The sequence below is a fragment of the Eutrigla gurnardus genome, assembly GCF_963514095.1.
Source record: "Eutrigla gurnardus genome assembly, chromosome: 4".
Classification (NCBI taxonomy): domain Eukaryota; kingdom Metazoa; phylum Chordata; class Actinopteri; order Perciformes; family Triglidae; genus Eutrigla; species Eutrigla gurnardus.
Window position 1 is genome coordinate 16,363,130 of NC_139918.1, and position 21,143 is coordinate 16,384,272.

The 21,143-nt window shown below is 41.5% G+C and overlaps 3 protein-coding genes across 4 annotated transcripts; all 3 read right to left on the minus strand.

The window, feature by feature from the left end:
- On the minus strand, positions 1-2,362 carry gbx1 (gastrulation brain homeobox 1). Its single transcript, XM_084008310.1, has 2 exons — positions 1,685-2,362; positions 1-1,036 (listed from the first exon to the last, which is right to left on the minus strand). The coding sequence occupies exons 1-2, from the start codon at positions 2,133-2,135 to the stop codon at positions 522-524; spliced, it is 966 nt and encodes a 321-aa protein (XP_083864436.1). The 5' UTR covers positions 2,136-2,362; the 3' UTR covers positions 1-521.
- A 1,839-nt stretch (positions 2,363-4,201) lies between these two features.
- On the minus strand, positions 4,202-10,011 carry asb10 (ankyrin repeat and SOCS box containing 10). Of its 2 annotated transcripts, XM_084007971.1 has the most exons (5): positions 9,693-10,011; positions 7,472-7,739; positions 6,318-6,822; positions 5,379-5,492; positions 4,202-4,876 (listed from the first exon to the last, which is right to left on the minus strand). In XM_084007971.1, the coding sequence occupies exons 1-5, from the start codon at positions 10,003-10,005 to the stop codon at positions 4,691-4,693; spliced, it is 1,386 nt and encodes a 461-aa protein (XP_083864097.1). In that variant the 5' UTR covers positions 10,006-10,011; the 3' UTR covers positions 4,202-4,690. The 2 variants fall into 2 exon arrangements, with proteins under 2 accessions (XP_083864097.1, XP_083864096.1); XM_084007970.1 differs by lacking the exons at positions 4,202-4,876; positions 9,693-10,011 and adding an exon at positions 8,289-8,680 and having other exon boundaries at positions 5,331-5,492.
- A 4,928-nt stretch (positions 10,012-14,939) lies between these two features.
- Positions 14,940-15,391, minus strand: h2bk1 (H2B.K variant histone 1; the record flags this gene model as incomplete). Its single annotated transcript, XM_084007226.1, has 2 exons — positions 14,940-15,177; positions 15,278-15,391. The coding sequence occupies 2 exons, from the start codon at positions 15,389-15,391 to the stop codon at positions 14,941-14,943; spliced, it is 351 nt and encodes a 116-aa protein (XP_083863352.1). The 3' UTR covers position 14,940.
- Positions 15,392-21,143: the final 5,752 nt, after the last annotated feature.

Genomic DNA, 21,143 nt, shown 5'->3' on the forward strand with positions numbered 1-21,143 from the left:
AAAGCGATTTATTAGGTCAATATACTTTACAGTTGTCCCTTGTTTGGTCATTATTTCCTTCACATCTTTTCTTTTTTTTCTTCCACAAATAGCTGTCAAAGGTGGTTCCTGCAGTTGCCAAACAAAAATGTCAAACGTCTTACATGCAAATGTGCTCAACAAATTGTACGAAACACTAAACAAAAAAAACCGCTTCACCAAATGAAGACATGCATAACCAACAGAACATTTTGGCCCTACATATAAATACTTAAAAAACATCTTTACAATCTCATCTCATAGTGCCCATTTGTACCAGTTTTTACCCATTTATATTTACATATTCACAATAAATAAAAATGACAGCATATTGCCAAATAATCGATCTGTCTGCGAGCAAATCTCCTCCTCTGCTCAGTCTCACCTCAGACAAAAACATCGGATCCTCCTTTTTGTGCTTCATGCGTTCAACGAATCGGTCAATGTAAGTGTTTCTTCATTTTTTTTAAATTATTATTAATATTCTTGATTTTCATCTGAGTTCATGGCCTGGTCCCTTGTTCTATTTGTTGGTGCTGACTCCTCACAGCGAACCTGTTGACGTGCACGGGGATGGGCACCACAATTTTGGGGTTCCTCACCGGTTCTCCCGACCGGTTGTTAACGTTACCGGCCTTGATCCGTTTCCACTTGGCCCTGCGGTTCTGAAACCAGATCTTCACCTGCACCTCGCTCAGTTTAAGTGCGTGCGCGATCTGCGAGCGTTCAGTCAGAGAAAGGTACTTTTTACAGTGAAACTCCTTTTCAAGTTCCAGCAGCTGCTCGCTGGTAAAAGCTGTCCGTCTCCTGCGGCTCTTCCCCGCCGAGCTGCCGGGCGGCAGCGTCTCCTGCGAGCCCGTTTTTAGTTTGCTCTTCTGGGACAGGGAGCCACAGTTGTTCCCGTCCGAGAAACTCTCGTTCTCGCTGTCTACGGAGCTGTCCTCCCGGTCGCTGCACATGGCGTCTGCTGATTTGAGGTCCAGCTTCTCGTCGTCCGAGCTGTACAGTTTGGTCTCACCTGGAATGTGGAGGGGGGAAAAAATTTCAATTAACATTGAGCTACTGGAAATCCACCATTACGCACAGTGTTGGACATTCATCATTGTGTTTTTGTTGCTGGAAGATCTCCAAATGTTTGCTTTGTTAAAATTCTACAAGTAGCAATATAACCATGCTCCTACTGGGCTCATACGTCCTGTGTGTAAACGGTGTGTTGTCTGAAAGTGTGTAAGTGTTTGTTTTTGATGGCAGGTTTCATTAAATTGCCTGCAAAACAATTCTACTTTTTTTTCTTAAAACGTGATGAAGCATCCCCTCAAATTCGTAATCACAACTACTATTAATTTAAATGAAAATATAATAAATGTACGCCTATGTGACATATTTTCTAGTTTAACTGTCACCAGGTTGTCATGAATTTGTGCTCCAATAAATGTTGTATTGCATCTTTAATATTCCTGCTGCTCTGTAACCCTGACAAGACTGAAGTAAGATGGCTTTTACGTTTGCTTTTAATCTGCCGGCCTTGCTGAGACCGAGCCCTTCCACCGTGGGCCAACAATCTCTGCTTTAAACGCATTTTACGCACAGAGGGCACTTTTTACGCAGCAGCCTTGAGGCTTGGATTCGATAAAATACCACAACTAAGCAATGCGTCCGAGCTTACCTGATATTGTTTGAAAAGTTTCCGAGAAGTTGAGCAGCTCGGAGCCCTTCTCCCGGCTGTGCCGCTCGTCGGAGTGCGGACTCTCCTGCCTCCTCGCCGCTGGGTCGGCGGCGCTTAAACGGGGACCCGGGAGTTCTTGTGGCGGGTAGAAACTGTCCGGAGGATCCGAGAAACTTGGCATCGTCGTGGTGAGCGCCACCATGGATGGCACCCCCTGTCCCAAACTGGCACAGAACGTGTTGGTGAGCCGTCCCGCGAAAGAAGCCAAAGGCGCGAGTGGAGGTATCCCAGAAGTTAAAGGCGAGTGGGATAAAGCTTGTGGAATAACCAAAGGTCTGTACGGCATGAACATGGGGTAGCCCGTGTAGAGCAGGTGTCCCGGTCTGGGCTGTGGAGTCCCTATCAGGGAGTCGATCGAAAACGCCGTCCCTTGGACGCCTGGTCTCTGCATATTTGCAGGAAAAAACACTTTTCTAAATTTTGGTGGAAACTTGGAAAGCAGGTGTCCCTTTTTTTCTCCGCGGCGACGCGCCAAACTTTCAGTGCGAAGACGGAGTGGAATGAAAGTAGATCCTCTGCCGTGTTGTCATCCCTGGGAGTGGACTGCCTCTCCGGATCTCTGCGCTCTGTATGCGTCAGTTGGTCGGCGCTTTGTTGTGTGCCCCGCCGCTACCTTCTCCCTCTTATTTGTCACCCACTCAGACATAAACACACGCTCTCTCTATCTATCTACCTCTCCCCTCTCCGCAACTCCTCCCTCAGCCCCTCTCCGAAGGGTGTGTGTGTGTGTGTGTGTGTGTGTGTGTGTGTGTGTGTGTGTGTGTGTGTGTGTGTGTGTGTGTGTGTGTGTTGGAGAGAGAGAGAGGGCGAGCGCGCATTGGTTATCATCTGCAATACAAGAGGAATGAAAAGGGGGTGTTTCCCTGGGGGCTCATCCATCTTCCTCAAATTACGCTTCATTTCCTTATTCAGCCTCTGACTTTTTGGCCGTCTTGAGAGGCGGTAGTTTCCCAGTGGAGACCAAATAGACGGGTCGCACCCCCCCACACACACACAGCCCCTCCTCCCCTTTTGCCAGGTTTCACCATTGACTGCAAAACGGTGTGAGAGACTGTTCCAGCCCTTCCCCTTCTATAATCGTTGACCACACCAACCCAATCAGCTATTATTAATTTTGATTGATGATAAGTAATTACTCTGGATCCAAGGGACAGCGTAAAACAACGGTGGCTTTTGTTGGAATATTGGGGCCGATGGGCATCAGAGTGAGGAGGGGAGGCGAGGCAGATGTTTCCCCGCTCTCTGTCCCATGCTCGGCGGCTAAAAACAATGCGTTTGTGGCTTCAGAGGAGGGGGTTAGAAGAAGAAGAAGTGCTGCAACAATTGTTCCCTGGAGAGAGATACTCTGCGCGAAATTAGATTCGGATAAAAGACGTTTATGCGAGGTCAACTGCAGTGTGGACGCGGACACAAAGTGGCCAAAGTCAAATCGGAGCGATTCCACTTTGTTTGAACTCGGGGGGGATTATTTAAAAAGCAACTTTTAAGGGATCTTAACGATCAGCTGTCCACTAAATCATCCATAAAAGCTTATTTTTTTAATTATTAAAAACGCACATATTCTGCTTTGGGCAGTTGTAATGCATCTCTGATAAAAAAAAGCACGCGGAGGGGGAGAATAAAAAAAAAAACCTTTCTCTTTTCTTTAAGCAGTGGTTTAACCGCAGATAATTTCACCTTTTAAATGGCAATAGGAACTGATGATGATTAGCCCCATTGAGTCCTGGGTGCACGGGCTCTCCAACTGGTCGTCTGATTGCACGAGGACATAAACATATCACCACCGACTCTGATTAGCAGCAGAGGGCCAGCCTAATTCTCATAATTGCAAGTGACTTCAGCAGCACCTCGCCTCTGTTGAAACCATTTGCCGACTTTCTCTCCCTTTCAGTTTGAGAGCAACTCTGATATTTACATTCATATTAAATAGTCATCATTATAACCCTTCCTGGCTTTCTGGACTTTACACGCGATGAAGTAGGCCCTAATAGAAATGCACTTATGTGTTCTAAGAAAACAGTACATTTTTTAATTTTAGGTGTTGAAAATCTGTTTGTTTTTTTAACATAAAGTAAAATAATTAAATTATTGTCACGTGACCACAACTTTTACTCGGGGTATGTTTGATGTGAGACAGTCAGGTGCAACTTCCTCAGCTCTTCTCTGTCTTTTCTTCGTTTTTAATTTCTGAATCATAGAATAACGTTATCCGAAACTCTTGATAAAAGTCCAAATTACTGTCAGCATCCAACAATATTGATTGTTTTCAGAGTTGAACTTTAAATCTTATGTTTTCGAACTATGAGTGTTTGGTTTAATGTGGTTTCAACAGAAATTCATTTTGACTCATTAATATAGAAACCGAGAGTATCGAAAAACGGCACTAAGCAGCAGAAGCATGAGAAGAAAAACAATGAAGGACAACAAGAAATGATAAAATAACAATGACACGACGGCCATGGTGGGATATTTTATTTTACATCCAGCCTATTTTTTGATAGAAAACGCCTGATTGCAATAATCCCAGTGGGAATAATTATTTATGCAAATATTTTAAAGAAATCCTCAAAGTACAACACATCAACATATACACATTAACATCAAACTATCATGATAATTATTATGTATAAAAAAATCAGCATCTGAGCAGCTTTACTAGTGCAAACTGTGATCATAAAATAAAAATGATATAAAACAAACAATTGCACACCTGCCATTTATTTGATCAACTCTAGTCTGTAGCTCCCTCTTGTGGTGCAAAATCAAATGGTTAACTAACTGGAATAAAAGGGAGGAGATAACTTCTTCAGCCTGGAAAGTGTAGCACAGCGTATATAAATTGTATTTTAATTATAAAGACATATAGATGTTGACCTTTTAGCTCCTTCCTCACACGAAGCAGCACTCAGTCTTCAGCAGGGACACACTGACACAGGCTACAGGCTTTCAGTGGACATAGTCTCTGTACTCCAGGAGCAGGTAGTTCTTGATGAAGGTGGGCAAATCAAGTTCAGGGACCACCTTTGGCACCCGACCCTCCAGGAAGCTCCTAAGACTGCAACGAGCCAAGTGCTGCAGGGAGCGAGGAGTCCCTTGCAAAGAGAAGAGGGACTCATAGAACCCTTTGTGCTCCTGGTTGGACAAAAAAATAAATAAAAAACTCATGAGATCAGTTGATATTATTTAGTTTCACTTTGCAGTTGTCGTGGGATTTTAAATAGAATAAGCAGTAATAATTAGATACACATTCAGTAGTTTTATTCTGCTGTCGATATCAATTATAAGCATCCGGAACATGAACAATATATATTTTTTTGCACATTCTGGATGCTTATATTTGATATAGATACCTCTCTGATATCTATCCATATCTTTTGATTTATTTGTATAATTATCATAATATTTTGTAACATAATTCTGTATTCTTTTGACATATGTGGTGGGTCAAGTTTAAAAGCTGTTAAAAAAAACTCTAAAAAAACAAACAAATCTAATCAGCATTGATTTTAATGAAAGACAAGACAGAAAACAATGTTTAAAGATATGAAAAAATAAAAATCCTAAAATCTAAAACCATCCACACTGCTTAACTCCAACCTGCTTAACTCAGGAATGAATTGCTTAAGCATCTTGCCTTTAGCGCCTCTGACGACACGGACTCAACCCAGGTGTCTGTGACTTTGAGGTGACTGTAGGCGTTCAGAAGAACCTCGATGGTGCGTGGAGATCCACAGCAGTGCTTCAAAACCTTTAAAAGAAACACCACAACAGAGGGCCCACGTTCATATAATCATCATTTAAGTTCATGAGCGAGCTTGTGACTCCATAGAACTGGAGAAATAAAGTAATTAAACACTTGTGAAATGAACAGATTGGTCTTCCCTCCAGGGGTTTAACTGGAAATTATGCAATTAGTGCTAATTAATCTCCTATTAACACTTGCCTAATTAGGAACCAGGCATTTTGTCTAGTGCACGTGGGTTCACTGATGGCTGTAGTCTGTTTCCCGCAGAGTGCAACACTTCATGTTGTGTCATGAAATGGGAATGATTTGAATGTGAAGTTGTGAAGTCTGGAATATTGCAAGGAACAGTTTAGTGTTTCAAGACTCTTTCTCAAGGTGTTACACGTGCTGTACGTGCTAATTATGCAAAGTGAGACACCTTGATGAGTAATTGGTTCACGCTGACAGGAAAACGCACGTGCACACGTTTTGGTATTTTTAAAGTCGAGCTGAAATGACATTTCAAGTGGATCTAGCTTCTCCACCGCCATGTATTTCCTAGTAAAAGGGGATAGGCAGGCGGGACGTGACGTTGGGATTGATTTGATTTGATGGTTGCAGCGTGATTGATGGATGGATGTCTTGATATTATCGGTTGAAATTGGCTGGTACTTGCTGACGTAAGCACACGTCATTTTGTTTTCCAGGAAGAAAAATATATTGGATTTTGATATGATAAAAAAAAAAGTTTTTCTTTTTGGCATGCATTGTTAAATAGTGATCTAAAAAGGTTAAACAGCTATATTAATTTGAGCTGGACTCAACAACATGCAGCTCTTGATTCCCTACCACGGGCAGAGCTCCAGGCCACACCCGGATAGACCCATGGTTGAGCAGAGCACGGACGATCCTCTCAGGCTGATGGGAAGCCTTATAGCACACCACCTTCAGGATGTTGTGCATGGGAGCTTCCCCGCCGTACCCCATGGTGTTCACGCAGGCACCGTTGGCCAGCAGCAGATCCACTACGTCCGGGTTGGCATTCTTACAGGCCATGTGCAGAGGAGTGTGTTTGTCCTGGTCCGTGGTGTGGATGTCGGCCCCGGCCCCCAGCAGCATCTCGCACACCTTGAAGTAACGCTGGAGCTCCTTCTCCTCCTGCGGTTGCGAACAAGCAGCGTTCAACGGTGTGAGGCCCTCGTGGTTCTGTTTGTCCACGGCGGCTCCGTAGCGCAGGTACAGCTCCGTGTGGTCTGGGAGGCCGTTGCCGGCTGCCACGTGTAAGGGAGTGTCGTTTTCATCCAGAGTGCGGCCGTTGATCGCTGCACCGTACTGAACCAGATACCTGGCACATCTGCAGACAGAACGACAGAACCTTGTATTTTAATAAAATACAAGTTGTGTTCCCATGGAGACATTAGATAGATGGTTTTTCACCCTTCTTATCTGACTCTCAGTCTTATTAGATGAAGTACCCCTTCATCAACACCATGCTACAAATGTATTAATTTAAACTGATTTAAAACCAGATGCCATTTAATATGAATTTTACAATAATTTCTTATAAGACATTAACCTGAATTTGTTGATATTTTTGGCTGGGTCTTTTGAGCGGCAGAAATTCCACATTTCATCCATTTCTCCAGCACTTTTAGCTACACATTCCACCCTAGCTAGGTTTTGTGACTGTCACTAACAAAAGTCAAATCTATTTGCTATGAATGCACCCTTGCCTTTTCTTGGTCTGTCATGACCTGCAGGTGAAGGTGGCTAATCGCCTATTAAGCACACTCTGGTTAGGACATTTTAAACAACACAGTCTTCACCTTACAAAAGTTAGATGGATGCAACACATGTACCCTTGCTCTGTTAAAACATTCAGAGGTGTTGAAGCTAGTCTGGTATGACCACTGAATTATGACGGAGGTGAGAAAATGCAAAGTAAATATTGACATTTCTGAGTAAATTCACTGACATTTTCTACTTTGTTTTACTTTACTCACTCAAGGGATTCTGGACTCGTGCAAAAGTGCAAAGGCATAAGGCCGTCCTCAGTGACGGCGTTGGCGTTGGCGCCGTGGATCAGCAGCAGTTTGGTGCACTCTGGCTGGCAGCTTTCGCAGGACTCATGCAGGGCAGTGGCGCCCCCAGGTGCCAGGTCTACACTGGCCCCGCGCTGCAGCAGCAGTCTCAGGCAGTCTATGAAGCCTCGGCCAGCGGTGATGTGAAGTGGCGTGGTGAGCTCCTGCTCATAATTCAGGGACCATAGTCCTGCCAGCAGAGGGGAGAATATAAATTCAACAATGAGCTCAACCCTTACAATCACTTTAAATAAGCAGACACGTCGTCCAAGAGTGGCTTTGCTGCAGTTACACCATACATCATAACATTAGTATCACTCGTCGCATTAATCTTCCTAACACTCAATGAAATAGTGTGAGAGAGGAAGGAGTCCTTAGGCCAGGACATCATAACATGTTTGCACTTCTGGTTCACTCTTCTCGAAGTCAATGGGTTTTTGAATGGTTTCTTGGTAAGATGTCTGAATTGAAAAGAACGTTTTGTTCTACGATATAGAATACATCAGTGTGAATTTTGAAGCCCCCCCCCAAAAAAAGGCAGTTGCCGACAAGTGGCAACGTGGCACGTCATTGCATCATCATACAGACTAGCTCGCCTTTACACAACAGTCGTTTATAGCCTAGCGTTAGCTTTTTACCGATTGCATTCACGCTTCAAAAATCATAAAAGACCGTAACCGTAACCTTTTTGCATAACTGCAGCCAGTTTAATATAACATCAAAGCTCTGATTAACCTACTCAGGCATTTGTAGTTAAACCTGAAGTTCTTCCACTCCTCTATGTTGCTGGTGTCATAAACGGCATCAATAAGGTACTTGTGCTCGACGTCGTCCACGATGCTGAGAACAGTCAGTTCATCGCCCACAAGCAGAGAGTTCCAGAACTGCAGGACACAACCCGAGGCCTTTGCCGTGGCGATCACGTCGTTGCGGTACTTCTTTGGTTTGTGCCACTTAACTGGCAGTGCTACGTAAGCCATATCGGAGAGCACTAGGTTGTGTTCTAAAGGTTGGATAGGGTGCTTTCTCCTGAAGGAAATAAGGGCTAATGCAGGTTGTTTGTGCAGATGGGGCTATATCAGGGTGGAGTTATATGATATTTTCCTTGACCCCGTCAGCGTTGGCCAGTGGACCTGGCATGGGAGCCAATGACCGGTGTGTTACATGGTTACATGTCACCGGCCCACACAATAAAGTCAACTCTTGCGCTCAAGAAAGTTGATAAGACTCACACTGCTTGGAGAAATAGAATGATTTTAGAAACATCCAGTTCCTTCAAAGGCCCATTATTAGAGTTAAGTATTCAGACAACATTTGGGAACATTCATTTCCACGGACGAGCCAAACTGACCTAAATTGTTAGTCATCCTAAAAACAAACGGGCAAACTGCCTATTTTGTCTCCTGTCTCGGGTGAGGGTCTGTTTATGTGATGCTTTAAATATCGCCTCGTGTTCTGTTTATAAATAACACACCACTGCTGAGACCTGCTGGACCACGTTACACCAGTTTTGGCCTCACTCCACTGGATTCCTGTCTGCTTCAGGATTGATATAAACTTTTGTTGCTTGTTTTGAAAGTTCTAAATGGGCTGAACTCTTATATCGTCACACTTCATGTCGAGCACCGAGGTCGGCAGATCTAATGTTTCTGGATGTCCCCGGGACGAGACTAAAAACCAGGGGTGACCGAGCCTTTGTGGCGGCTGCACCTAGACTCTGGAATGGCCTGCCCTTGCACATTAGATCTACCCAGACCCCAGAGGCTTATAAATCCTTATTGAAGACTCACCTTTTCATGTGTTCTTTTTGCTAAGTAAGACACCTCTTTACTGTGTTTTTATGTGTTCGTTCTTATTGTATTGCTTTAACTATTTCATTTATTGTCCTGTACAGCACTTTGGTCAACCGTTGGTTGTTTTAATCAAGCTTTATAAATAAAGTTTGAGTTGAGTTGAGTTGAGATGCACCAGTTACACATTGCTTGTAGTTGCATGTTTGCATCATTTAAAGCAGTAATTAACTCTTTTTTTCTGCAACACAGGTAATACATCTAACTTCTGTTTATTCCAAACTCCAGGAAATACAATAAAGCTACTTAGCTGTGGCAAAATTCCTGTGTATATTTCTAATGACGTCTCCTACCTTCCCCCGTGGCGACCCAGCGCAAGTCCCCTCCCTGCGGCTCGATGATGAGGTTTGCTGTGGATCCTCTAGGAAAGAGGTGCTGCATAGCCTCCAGGTCTCCTGTATACAGAGCGTTCTGGACCACCACATCTTGGCAGATCTCTGGTGGCATGGAAGTGTGTTCCCTGTTCCTGAGCTCCTTCTTCAGCATGTAGCTGTTGAAGTGACGTGAGGCCAGCTGCTTCCTGTACTTGTGTCTCTCCAGCATGTCTTCGTCATGTTGGAGAGAGCGTAAGGCCGTGGATGTGAAGACAAAGCTACCTTGCGACATCGTGGATAGCTTTCAGAGAAAAGTGGTTGTGTAAAATGTGGCGTCTTAACAGGCCCGTCTCTCAACTACTGTTGTCGCCTTCTCTGTGGCTAATGTCCACTATGTGCCTGCCGGCTGTTAACAGGTTTGCTTCACAGAGTTGTTTTGATATTTGGTATGAGACCCTCCCTGGAGTGTGACAAGTAATGCTATTTTTATGTCTCACGTGCAACCACTTGAGCCTCTCCTGTTTGCCTCCAGCAGAGTTACAGCCATGAAGTTTCTCTGTCAGGCTGCACAAATCAGTTGAATAACTACAATACATGCTGGTTTTTTGAGGGGGAGGGGCTGTGACCGATTTTTTAATTTCATTTATTTGTATGTTATTTGAAAAAAACTTTAATCAGTTGCAAAAAGGTGCAGGTTAGAGAATTTAGAATATAGAAATTTTCACACGCTGCTTATTTCAGATATATTTCCACCTTTTACCCTTCAATGTTCTGAGCAAAATATGTGCACATAAATGGTCAAATCATTGCATTATAAACCCTTTCCATTCCCAGCAGGGCTTTTCCTGTTAAAGTTATAGGTGACTCTCTGGACATTTGGGCAACTTTTAAAGTACATTTCCTGACATTTTTCTTAGAGGAAGATCAAATAAGAATGCCCTACTGGTAAGCCCATGTGAGTATGTGTTAACAAAATTTATTTTTCTGCTCAGTGTTTTTTTTTTCTTCTTTCAAGAGCCTTAATGGATTTTATGTATCCACATGGCTCCCCGCATTAGAACATTAGGCTGAATGACTGGCAACCGCTGTGTCACTCTGCCCCACGTGTAGTGTTCTGATGGCGGAGGGACGGCGTGTAATTAAGCCTCTTAAGCCTACTCGCTAGGCATCTGACAAACATCTCCTTTGACTGATGGACCATTATTTTCAAATGCTGGTAGAAATTCTACCCAGTAGCTCCCACCTTTTAACTCTCTAGACACCAATGATAGATTTCCATGGCTTACAACTCACAATTGCCATTAGGTTTCTGGAGACTGATTAACTTGCTCTGATACAACCATCCATTAAAATTTCCTGCACTGAATACACAAATGTCTATTTATCCACCTTTGTGTTGTGATCTAATGTCAAGATGCACGTGAGCTCTGGCTCTGTCGACAACAACACAGGTGAAGAAATACATGATATTGGCGGAGAGGTTTTTCCTTCTTTCCCATTTGAAGACACGGAAGCATCGCTGCATCTCATCTATACCTTAACGACTGTTCTGGTATGGAAATCAAGGTCATTTATTTTATGTTACAGTTTGGGTAATAGATGCCACATTAAACTGAAGGCGAGTAAGAGTTTCAACTTTGAAAACACACATTACCAGAGAGAGACTAGGAATATTGTTTTTGCGGCTGGAGTACATCCTTTTAAATGATATACATAATGAGTTTATAATATGCATCTGGGCTACCTCCTCTCTACTTTGATGTCTTCCAAATGGCCCGGGTGTCATCAGCAAAACATGTAGGCACTTTCCCGCCTCATTGACTCCCAAATGTATTTTAAATATCATTCCTGGTAACGCAATTATTTAAAACGCTGAACTAAACACTTACTAATGGGGAAAAAGACAGCGACTTCGATAAATTCATTTCTCAAATGGTGGGCATTCATGTTTCTTTTTTTTTCTTCCTCTGTGAAGCGGAGGAAGCAACTCTGATGACAACAAAAAAACATCAGCAGTATAACACCCCCTGGCCTCAGAGCCCCCCTGTGGACATATTAAATCTTTGGTTTCCTCACATTACCCAGCAGAAGCTGTCTCCCAAAGGTTTTCATTGTGGTCAGCCTCCCTCTCCCCAAGGCGGTGAAAGGCTGGACACCAGCAACAGGCCTGATGAGGGTGAGGCACTTCATTTATGCAATCATAGGCAATTAGTTCCCTCTGATTATGTGCCTCTTAATGCTATTTTGAGTACTGTGGCACACAGTAATACAGAAAAAGATTATAACTGAACTATAGCCACCCCCCACCCCCCTCACACACACACACACTGAGCAGTCATTTAATATACTGAGAACATAATGAAATGTACACAGTAATTACAGTAATATTAAATGCTAATGGATTTGCAATTGGATCTGAGACAGAGTGCACTCAAAGAAATTCTAAGTTTAGAGATTATCACCATGACATCAGAGCTCTCAATTATCCGTCAGGTGTTTCTGTTATTAATGATCGATGTGTTACTTATTGTTATTTCTATCAGAGGAGGCAAGGCCATATGTCTAAAAAACTGACAGAATGCTGTGCTGGTAAGAGAGCAATTATTATGTAATTTACACATTTTAGTTCACATCTAGGGAGAAATAGGGTCTGAAACTTTAATTCTGTTAGAATAACTTGGAGGTCACCATGGAAACATGCTAAGAGATAATGAGCGTGCTTAATTGGCTAGCGACAACATCTAAAGGGAAGCTGTCTGGTGCATTTTTAAGCCTTTGTCTGCTGATTCTGATTTACATCTTGGATTGTTCCAATTTTCTTAATATCATATTGACTCTAGCAGTCCATACAGACAAGTAGACACACACGCACAGTCAATGCCATTAAAGCGCCTTTGATAGCCAATCAACACTGGTTTCCTTCCATATATATGGCTCATCAGAGTCCACAACAGCACTTTGACAATGTGCCCTGTTTGCAAATCTCCCCCACGTCTCATTACGATGCTTGAGATGTTGGTGGAGAACCTAAATGAATTTATAGAGCCTCGAATTGAACAGTAGCTCCAAACTATTCTGTGGAAGCATGATTACTTTTTCTGTACTCTTTCAGCATTGAGCCCGCTACCTATAATATATTGTATCGGTCTTTGCAGATTCCAATTGTCTCTCAATGCACTGATCACCACGCAAATAGCCCTTTGTTTCATCATGACAATTGAGAGGTTCATATTTCAACCTAATAGTCCTGTATAACTTTAACCATCTATCACAACCTCATTTCATTGCGGTTGCAGTTAATACGCGCTTCCCTGCCAAGTGGAACATTTTCTAATGATGCACTCTCACACGAAAACAAGGCAAGCCAACCCGGGCTCTGCATCACTCACTAATGCATCCATCCATAATGTGTGCATAGCAGTCTGCCTAAAGGAGACAGCGATGACTACCGCCAGGCATGGGCATGAGAGGGGATATGGGGAAGGGTGCAAGATGCAAAACCTAAATGGGCATGATAATCATGAACAAAGTTACTGCCATCAAAGACCGTATCCCCCCCCATAATAACATCTGTAGATTTCACGTCATTACCAGGAACACTGGGAAACATCTAAAATGGGTATCGCAACAATAACAGTTAGTGGTTGGAGTCCCATTGAAGTGCATTATCAGCTGGCTTTGGCGGATGTTGACAAGGGTAGCATAATAGGTGTATGTACAGCCTGATGTAAACACCATCCTAATTAGAGAGACCTTTATCAGTTCCTCCATTTTATGCAGATTGGACTGGTGCAAACCCAAGTGCTATTATCTTGTAATCAAGTACTATTCAGTTGACAGTGTCGTCTTTTAAAGCCCTGATTAGAATGCATAACAAGGGTACAATGTTGCCGTCAGTTTATAAATAGCTTGTGTCCGTTTTTGACAGAAACTTGTCAGGGTTTGGATAAAAGGCCTCAGAGGTGATGGAGATTACTTAAAAAAACAGATCATTGCTATATTTTGAAATTAATTGTACCTGTAATAAATATAGATAGATAGATAGATAGATAGATAGATAGATAGATAGATAGATAGATACTCCTTGTTCTCATATTGTAGAACACATCCCATGCATTGGTTTGATTATCATTCAATTGATTTGTATTAGTATCATTTTCCTTTTTTTAATTACACAGTGTAACCTGTTGATGTTTTCCTTGTGAACTAACAGACGAGCAAGAAATGTCACTTCCGGCGGCCATCTTTGTTTGGACCGTCGCAACTTCAAGAAATGTGTTTTCGGTTTTTGTCGCAGGCTGATATTTTTATTGCAGCTGTATGGATACTTATGTCTCAAAACCTTCGGTAAGCATCGCCAAACAAGGCTTGTGTGAGTTTTGTTTCGAAGTTTGCCCGGTGTTAGGGCATTAATGGTAACTTAACATGAGCCCTGCAGGTGTTGTCATTGCTAGCTAGCCAACACGGGGGAACTGCCGACGTTGTAACGTTCCTCAACCGTTAGCTACACTGTCGTTAGCCGACACGCTAACTAGCTATAGTTCATAATTTGCCTTGACTCGAGACATGATATTTGTAGTTAGCTGTGGTTGTATCCGTTGATTCGGAGCTCCATTATCATAGCGGAGGAGTACAGTCAGAAGCTACAGTCAACAGGCGATTAGCTGACTAACTAGCTCGGCCCTGCTGCGGTTACCTTAACGGTAACGCTAGGTGCATGCCCGTGAATGTGGTGCCTTTTGCTTTGTCTGTGACTGTATGGGATTAGTTTTATCACAGTGTGGTAGAGGACAGTTCAAACAACATGACGCTAATTCCTATTTTGCAAGAATGCCAAGATGACATTAGGGCTAATAAAAATATTAATCTGACAGTCAACTGTAGATATTACCTAATGACAGTACTGAGCAAACACATGCAGGTGTTATTTGAAGTGCAGCACCATAGTGATGCATGCGAGTTATTGTAATATTGTACGGTTATTTCATCAGATTTGTAAAAGGAACACGAACAACTGTAATGTATATAATAAGGGCTGTTTATCAGATACCGACTAAATGTGCCATGGCCCCATCTAGTGGTGACGCGGTACTCATTCACCCTGTAAAAAAAAAAAATAATGAAAAGAAAAACCGGCCTTTTGTGCTCATTTTTATTGATATCAAACCGGGTTACAAATCCACAGATGCACAGGTTCGAATCATCGTCACAACGACACCTCGGGTCGTCATTTGGAGCTGGTGTACTTGGTGACGGCTTTGGTCCCCTCGGACACGGCGTGTTTGGCCAGCTCCCCGGGCAGCAGCAGCCTCACCGCGGTCTGCACCTCCCTGCTGGTGATGGTGGAGCGCTTATTGTACTGAGCCAGCCGGGACGCCTCTGTGGCGATCCGCTCAAACAGGTCGTTCACGAAGGAGTTCATGATGCTCATGGCTCGGCTTGAAATCCCCGTGTCCGGATGAACCTTTTGAAGGCAAAGGACAATTGTGGGTCGTTAGTTAAATTTAACATGGGAGGAGAAAACCGAAACGTATGGAAAACGCTCGGCGCGTTTCTCCACCCACCTGTTTCAAAACTTTATAGATATACATCGCATACGTCTCTCTTCTTTTGGCTTTTCTTTTGCCCTTTTTCTCACCCGAACTCTTCCCCTTCTTTTTAGATATGTCATTGGTCATTCTTTAAACTGTGTCAAATATGAACTTTTGACAATATTAATTACGCCAACGCTGTATGAAGTACTTTAGGAATGATTTTCCCACTTTTCTGGCGTACGGACAGCTGTTTATGTAGCGTGCGTTAATTAGCGACTGATTTAGCGCACCTGCTTTGTTTTTGGAGCAGATAGGTTTGTGCTACACGAAGCTGGAATGAGGTACTACGAGAATAAATCAAGCTATAGCTAAGATGTTTTTCCAAATGTGTTATTTTGCATTCAGGGAAGCGTTTTCTATGTACCGCAGTCTTGCACAGTAGTAATGTGATAAATGGACGTTGAGTTTGACCATTGCACTTAATAGCGTTGTCCGCTGGGTGTCAGACTTGCACCATTTAAAAGGCTTCGTTAAACGTACCCATTGAATTTGTGCACCTGTGGTAGTGATGGTTGATTCCGCTGTAATCCAACGTAATCTTCCATGTAGCTAGTACTATTACAATTTATTTCGATGTCAAAATATTTAAAGTAAAAACACGTTTTAAGTTACAATTTCTAGTCACAAGTTCAGTGTTTGGGTAAGCTCACCCTTGAGCCACATTCACATCTACATTGTTTCCAGACGGATTAATATCCACCGAGGCCATGCTTATTAAAAATGTATGGATCTGTGAGCAAGGCTGGATTAAGGCAGGCATTTGCCCCCCAAATCCCCAGGTTCATTTTGTCTGATTAAATGTGTCACACATTTTTGTTCATCAACACTATGACTGTTGAGTCTTACATCTTTATAATATAGGGGAGGAGTGCTCGGTTAAGTATTAACTAGTTTGTGTTTCAAAGGGTATTCAGCTTTGTGCTGATTGTTGATTGTGTTTTGGTTTTCATTGGCAAATTGTGATATAGGCATATTCTGACCTGAGAGGACCTAATCACTATGAGATATAAAAAAAAAAGATACAGGTCTTTATCTAAAATGAATATCTTTGCATCAATAAGTGCACTAAGTGGTTGTAGCTGGTTGTGGAGGTGAGCCCTCACTCCATAGATTAGCTCTGAGGCCCCCTAGAGGGTCGTCTGTCCTCTTCATGTATGCAGAATTTATTTCAGTTTTAGTTGGTGTTACAGTGGTGTCTCATTGTGGTAATGGGGGTATTTGTTTTGTAATGGTGTGTTTACATCTATAAGATTGTGTCATCCCGGACGTTTTAATGTGGAGACCAAACACAAATTTAACATTTTCATGCTGGTAATTGGGTTAAAAATGTGAATGCGCCAGGCCTGTATTTTCTTTATAAGATTCTTATTGTGTTACTCAAGATGAATGTTTAACATATAAATTGGTATTTAGTGTGTGCTTGTTCTAGTTAAGTTGTATGATAGCATATTTGATGACTTGAGTAATATGTAGTATGTCAGCATCTATTGACTTTGACCACTAATGTAAATGATTTTTACCTTAAAGCACAATGTTTAAATCAGATTTCCGTTGATCGTTCGCTCCTATTGCAATATATGTCCTCACTCACTGACATACCAGTTTAAGAATGAGCCAGTGACACAGTTAATTCACATGTGTCTGTCTGTCTGCCTGTGTGTGTGTGTGTGTGTGTGTGTATGTATGCGACTATGCGTGTGTGTTGTTGTACTATATTATCCTAGCTCCTGTATCACAGACATTTTTATCTGTTTGATTGATGAGAGCCAGGAGGAACTGAACACAAAAATAGCTTTTTATCATGCAAAAACATCTCTCTAAATGGTAAAGCACTTTATCATGCTCAATCTTTACGATCAAACCTAAGCTTGGGACAGTTGTATTGGCTTTAAACATGCTACTGAGTTTCCATGCAATTTTGAAATGCATTGTGATATCATGCATAATTGTCGGTAAGCAGTGAATAGAAAAGTCACTGGGACCTCACTCTTATCAATAAGGCTATTTAGGTTGTATAGTGTGAAGTAAGTTGACAGTAGAGCTCTAAGCAGAAGAGTTTGCAATGAGTTTGATGTGAAATTTAACTGACTCTGTGATGTTCTTTAGATTTGCAAATAAATACATGATTAAAATCTCTTTTCTGTAAGAAATTGGTACATTTATTTTGATGAATGATGCATAAGTGTTACAATGTGAGTGTGCATGAGTACCAAATCTCTTCATAGTACATTTCTGTGTCCAGGGTCTTTTTCCTTTCCACAAGCACACAGCAGATATTGAGCAGTAGATTACCCATGAATAGGCCCTTATCTCAGACAGCATTTATGCAAGGTCATTTGCAGCAACTGCCACACACGTTGAATAGCAGCCATTGGTTGACTGTATTTTGAATGCTGTCTTTTTTTTCTCTTTCTGTTTTCTGGCAGATATCTCTAGTCTGTTTGTTTCATCTGTGAAGAGAAGATGGGAAAAAGGTGAGTGAATGTGTGTGCACAACTGCTACCTCACTTAGTCTGTCTGACATTCACAGGAAAAGAAAATGCTGGCTATTCTGTTAATCACAGCCTTTCATATCAACTTAACATTGGTAAAGGCTACGAGCAGTGTTTTTCTCTCTGCAGGGTTTGTATCTTAATAGAACAAAGCTTAGCTTGATACCTGCAGTGATTACTCCGTAGTTGCCAAAGGCACAAGTTGTTTCAGTCTTTTAACCCACATATTCCAGTTGTGTTGTTTTGAAGATATCCACAAAGCTCCAAAAGAGCTTTATAATATTGCCCCTTATTGAAATCAATCCCGTAAGGACAACACAGTATTTAGTTTATCTGAGCAATCAATTACATTTCTGTGATACAGTTACAGACGAAAAAGGATCAGGAAGATAATGTGCTGACCTAACTACCATTGCAAACAAAATGGTTGTTTTTTTCATTTCTAATATGGGCTGCACACATCTGAACTATTGTAGACATGAGCTTCACATTGAAGTTCATGTATTTAAAGTCGGCAATCAATGATTTTTGTTTATTTGCACATACCTGTGAATGCTGCTGAACATTGTATATAGTAAAACGTTGTGCTTAAAGGCTGCAGTTATAAAGGACCACACTTCAGTCATATCTGTTGCTCAGGTAATGTTTCTCGTCACTCTGTACTGGCACTGCTCTGTACGGTACAGCGTGGCATCTCTGCCGTTCCTTCTTTAACTCCATGATGTATGTGCTCTTAAATGTCGACTGCTTTACTGCAGGGTTCAGTTCCTAACAGGGTAATCTGTCATCTGAGGTGCTTGTCAAATCTGCATAATGTGGGCATCACAAAGAGTGACTTACTGAAATCGCTCCTTTTAGCTTTACATCATGCGTCAGACGTAGACATTTTTGCTGAACTGTAGTAATTATAATAACACACTAGATAACATCCAACATAATTTAGATTCACATAGTGAGAGTAGCAACAGTGCTGCCGTCCCGTTAAATTAAGATGTCAAATCAGGTTCAACCTTTGTTAAGAATATTTTGCCGAAGCTTTTGCAGCACATATTCAGTGACAGCTAGCAGGACAGTAGGCCAGCAGCATGAACCACATTGTTTATTACTAAATATGTTTGGAACTGTATTATCAACCAACCTAAACCATTTCAATCTTGTTAAGTAATAAGTCATATAAAAAGCATTTCTCTTTCCCATCATTTTCAGAAATCCTGGTTTCAGTCAGCATTCCATGAAGTAGCTTTTCATTTTACATTACATTTACATTTTTTTTTATAATTTTTGGCAATATAAATATTTTAATGTGCATTATCCCAGATAAAGCTATTGTGGATTAATAGCCAACAAGTTTCTTGGGAATCTGACCAAAGCTAAACTTGGAACTATACAGAAAAATGTGTAGCATTTACACAAAGAATGATCAAATATGTAGGACAAAGGAAAATAGATTACTATACTAGATTATAGTTTAGAGCCGTATGGTATTTAATGCTGTATTAGTCTGAGTGTCTATATTGCGTTTTTTTTTCTGAGCACCAGCATCTTTTTCCCCCCAATGAGGGGATGTATGCGGCCACATATGCCCCACTGCTGAAACAGTGTTACGGCCACCATATTTTTTTTCTGCTCTGCTCTGATGCGTATTAGACATTACTGTGAATTAGTCACACTCGCCTCACTCTTGTCTGGGTTGCATTAGGGTCAAACAAGCCTATAAATTACTGTCTATGCATCTTTACAATATTTCATTGGCTTTACGAACATACTAGTTAACATGCAGTTATGACGTTCTTCAGTTATGAAGAAACGGATGAGCCTTTATAAGCCAGATGAATTTTAGGCCTGGATAGTTAAGTCAGATTCAAAGGCAAAAAAAGAGAGTGCAGTGCTCGGCAGCGCCATAACTATTACCCCTCCTTATTAATATTCACTGCATTAGGCTGTGCATTCTACCATCCACTTGAAAGCCAATTACTGTTGAAAAGTCCACCACTTTCATCCTGCAATCTGCAACAACAGGCATGCCTGCTAGTATGAATTTGGGATTAAAGTTTGCTTATCTTTACGGGACAATGTTACCCAAATGTAAAGAGAATGCAAATAAATGCAGCGTGCTGTGAAGAGTATTTGCACTGAATATGGAAACTGAATGTGGAATGCAGATTTATGCAACAGTGATGACAACACTCACTACTCTGATGTTGACTATTTATCAATATATGAAGTATTTATGCAAGTTTCACCGAATACAATGTAGTCATTTATCATAATCAATTTTTTTTTTGCTTTAGATTGTTCAGTTACTATAAAACAATGTATGTAATCACATCGCTGTAGCCTCAGGATACCACAGGGTTTTCAGCTCAGGGTTTTTCTCATAAAAAAGATGACGTTACTTGACAGACAGGACACTTAATATCATGGACACAGTAGGTCAGGTCATCGTCAATCCCCTGCACGTCCACCACACTCCACAAATTGGTCCAGTACTTTGAGGTGGTCCCTGAGACACGGTTGCTAACTGTGTGTTTTTCAAGTCAGTTTTTTTCAGCAAACACCACCACAGTATACAGTACTCCCTACATGCTCACTACTGTGTGTGTGTTAATAATTGTTTGTGGTAGTATGGCAGTATCTATAAAGTACCGTAACCATTCAGCCAATTCCACACTCGATTTGGGTTTCAGGCAGTTGTAACTCAAAGGATTTTTAGTTTGTCAGTGTTTGTCAGCAGCATTAACGTTCCTAGGTCTGTGAATAAAGAAATACAGTATAAAACCCAATCTAGATCTCACATGTTGAATGGACACGGGATCATCCTTTACTTTTTTTTAAAACAAATGAATAATTATCATCATGACTGAATACAAAAAAAAAATAAAGACAAAGAGGGTGTTATCTTTCCTTTAGCCAACCATCAACCACTTGTGAATTCAAACATTTTAATAAAGTGGATTACATTTTACAAGTATTGTATTGGATATATATCATGATGTTATGAGCAAGTAAAAGTGACTCAATCCTGTTTTGATTTTAGCTTGTACTACTTTTTGATGGAAGAAGCAAAAAGGGGCTGCTGTCTTGTAGTTTTGAGATTGCAATATGTCAGACATTGTATTGGTCTTAACATTCCCTGTCAGGTGAAAAGACTGTGATAGGTGGATTCAAAACCACAATAGTCTATCACTTCAGGCATCATGTTGCATTGCCTTCCTGTGAGCATTTTTTATATTGCATTTCAACTGTGACAATATATGGTTGACATTGCATCTCACAGTTCACAGAGGAAATTATTTACATAGTTTTATCTGAATTGCATACCTTTATTGTGTTGTTGGTAATGG

What these genes read in the sequence shown, in the direction of transcription:
- asb10 (XM_084007971.1), bottom strand. Translation starts at nt 10,005, where the DNA reads ATGTCGCAAGGTAGCTTTGTCTTCACATCCACGGCCTTACGCTCTCTC. An exon ending in ACGAGTCCAGAATCCCTTGA is followed by an intron (nt 6,823 to 7,471) that starts GTGAGTAAAGTA and finishes TTCTGTCTGCAG; the next exon opens with ATGTGCCAGGTATCTGGTTC. An exon ending in GGCCTGGAGCTCTGCCCGTG is followed by an intron (nt 5,493 to 6,317) that starts GTAGGGAATCAA and finishes TTTCTTTTAAAG; the next exon opens with GTTTTGAAGCACTGCTGTGG.
- gbx1 (XM_084008310.1), bottom strand. Translation starts at nt 2,135, where the DNA reads ATGCAGAGACCAGGCGTCCAAGGGACGGCGTTTTCGATCGACTCCCTG. An exon ending in AACTTTTCAAACAATATCAG is followed by an intron (nt 1,037 to 1,684) that starts GTAAGCTCGGAC and finishes TCCACATTCCAG; the next exon opens with GTGAGACCAAACTGTACAGC.